Source organism: Sardina pilchardus, chromosome 22 (assembly GCF_963854185.1).
Source record: "Sardina pilchardus chromosome 22, fSarPil1.1, whole genome shotgun sequence".
Classification (NCBI taxonomy): domain Eukaryota; kingdom Metazoa; phylum Chordata; class Actinopteri; order Clupeiformes; family Clupeidae; genus Sardina; species Sardina pilchardus.
Genome location: NC_085015.1, coordinates 10,788,493 through 10,790,992, shown reverse-complemented (window position 1 = coordinate 10,790,992; position 2,500 = coordinate 10,788,493). Strand labels below are relative to the sequence as shown.

Genomic DNA, 2,500 nt, shown 5'->3' with positions numbered 1-2,500 from the left:
TGAATGGTATTAGTCCATAGTTGTGTTCATGTGAAAAGCACGTCAAATGACCTCGGTGGGTGAAATGTGCTATGTAAATAAAGTTGACCTGACTTGACTTGACATAAACAATTCAAAGCAAAACCACAAATGCATGCAGAGGAATTGTAATGTACAGTATTAGTGTGTAAGGAATGGAGAGGGAGGTTTCATTCACACACTAGGGGTTCGTTCAATTGTATGCTTAGGTGAGCAATGGACAAGCCAGTGGTGTGTGCCATGAAAGGGATGTACTGACATTGATCCAGGGGGAAATGTGGGTGAGGTGCGATGCTATCCTGCTCTTTGGAAGAACTGAAATAAAAACTGAAGTGTCTCAAACATGGACTTGAGACTACAATCAGTGGATCTGTCATTATCTCTCTTTCTCTCTCTCTCTCTCTCTCTCTCAATCTCAAGTTGATCAGGCATTTCTTGTATTATTGTAGCTGATGGAATCTATCTCTCTCTCTCTCTCTCTCTCTCTCTCTGTCTCTCAATTTGATCAGGTATTTCTTGTATTATTGTAGCTGATGGAATCTCTCTCTCTCTCTCTCTCTCTCTCTCTCTCTCTCTCTCTCTCTCTCTCTCTCTCTCTCTCTCTCTGCCTCTCTGCGCAGTGGATGATCCAGGAGCCCCACAAGGTGGCCACGTTCTTTGGCTGCATCGGTAAGGACCGCTTCGGTGAGATCCTGAAGCAGAAGGCGGAGGAGGCCCACGTGGACGCGCAGTACTACGAGCAGAGCCAGGAGCCCACCGGCACATGCGCCGCCTGCATCACCGGAGAGAACAGGTCAGGAGCACACACACTCACACACACACACACACACACACATGCGCCGCCTGCATCACCGGAGAGAACAGGTCAGGAGCACACACACTCACACACACACACACACACACACATGCGCCGCCTGCATCACCGGAGAGAACAGGTCAGGAACACACACACACACACACACACACACACACACACACACACACACACACACACACACACACGTGCCGCCTGCATCACCGGAGAGAACAGGTCAGGAGCCAGTGTGTGTACATGCACGCGCACACACACGTACACACATATACACATACACACGTACACACGTACACACGTACACACGTACACATATACACACACATATATATATACACACGCGCACATATACACACATGCACACTTAGGGTGCCTCTCATTCAGTGTTTATACGTCCTCCCTCGCTCCTCGGGCCTCGATCCTCACTGATCTACATGAAGAAAGATAGAAGAAGGGATAGACTATCCCATTGTTGCCGCCCCATCATTCTTTATGTACTGTACATCAGTGAAGATCAAGGCCCGAGGAGTGAGGGAGGATGTATAAACGCTGAATGAGAGGCACCTATATACAAAATGCATATATACACACACACACACACATACAGTACGAATGCATGCATACAGTACATACAGTACATGTGATGCGAGATATGACAATGTAGATGAAACTGAAAAGAAATTTCCCAAAGGGACAATAAACAAACTAACTAAACTATACGTATAGAGTGCAGTTGTTACAATCAACAGTCAATAGCTCATTCTCACAAAAACATTGAAATACTTTTAATACCTGAGTAAAAGAGTTCCCGAACATTAGTGGAAAGGTGTCAAAAAACGAAAAAGAAAGGCAGAGTGCCTATCAAAAAAGCCTCTTTACAGTGAGGATGCCACAGTGCACGTTACTTTCTGGAACCAATCGGTATGACCCCCACATTTCTATATGATTGACATGACATGAAGCGCTATTATGCAGTACATCTGTCATCTTCTGCAATGTCCAAAATTTACTTATTACCTCCACCAAGGAGGTTATGTTTTCATCAGGGTCTGTCTGTCTGTCTGTATGTTTTGTTTGTTTGTTTGTTTGCAAGATAACTCAAAAAGTTATCCGATTAGATTTTCAAGGAAGGTCTGAAATGACCCAAGGAAGAAAAAAAAAACATTACATTTTTGGGAGTGATCCGGATCACTGTCTGTATACAGGAGGCGGTTATGTTTTCGTTTGGCGGAGGTTCGCGCTCTCAGAGTGCTTTTCTAGTAGTACCTTTTGCCTATTAGCGCTCTCTATGCAAATAGGTTGTCGGGGAAACACCGCTGACTGACCGCTCCAATGTAAACGTAGTGATGAGCAAGACAAGAGAAGCGTATTTTTGAAGAGATACCACCGTCTTCCTCGTTCACTGTGAGGGAGCAGTTCAGATTTCAGCGGGCCACAATGTCGAGGGTAGAACCATAAATAAACGAGGGTAAAGTCGAAGCAAGCGTTTCTTTCCTGAAGCCGTCTACTCAAGTCTGGACATTCCAACGCATTTCTGGGAGGTGCCATGACACTCCTTTTGCCCCTATATCAAAAGAATTAGAGTATAATGTATTATGTTGGTTTGTTTTGTTTTGTTATGTTTGTGTTTAGTTGTGTCAACCCACCCAGGTGCAAACCCACATAAAGCAA

General features: G+C 44.8%; 1 protein-coding gene across 2 annotated transcripts in view; it reads left to right on the top strand.

The window, feature by feature from the left end:
* adkb (adenosine kinase b) overlaps positions 1-2,500 on the top strand; it is a 156,872-nt gene that overhangs the window by 71,843 nt on the left and 82,529 nt on the right. For both annotated transcript variants that reach the window (XM_062526614.1, XM_062526615.1), the window contains exon 5: positions 639-811. In XM_062526614.1, the coding sequence (XP_062382598.1) occupies positions 639-811 (173 nt within the window). The remainder of the gene's footprint in view (positions 1-638; positions 812-2,500) is intronic.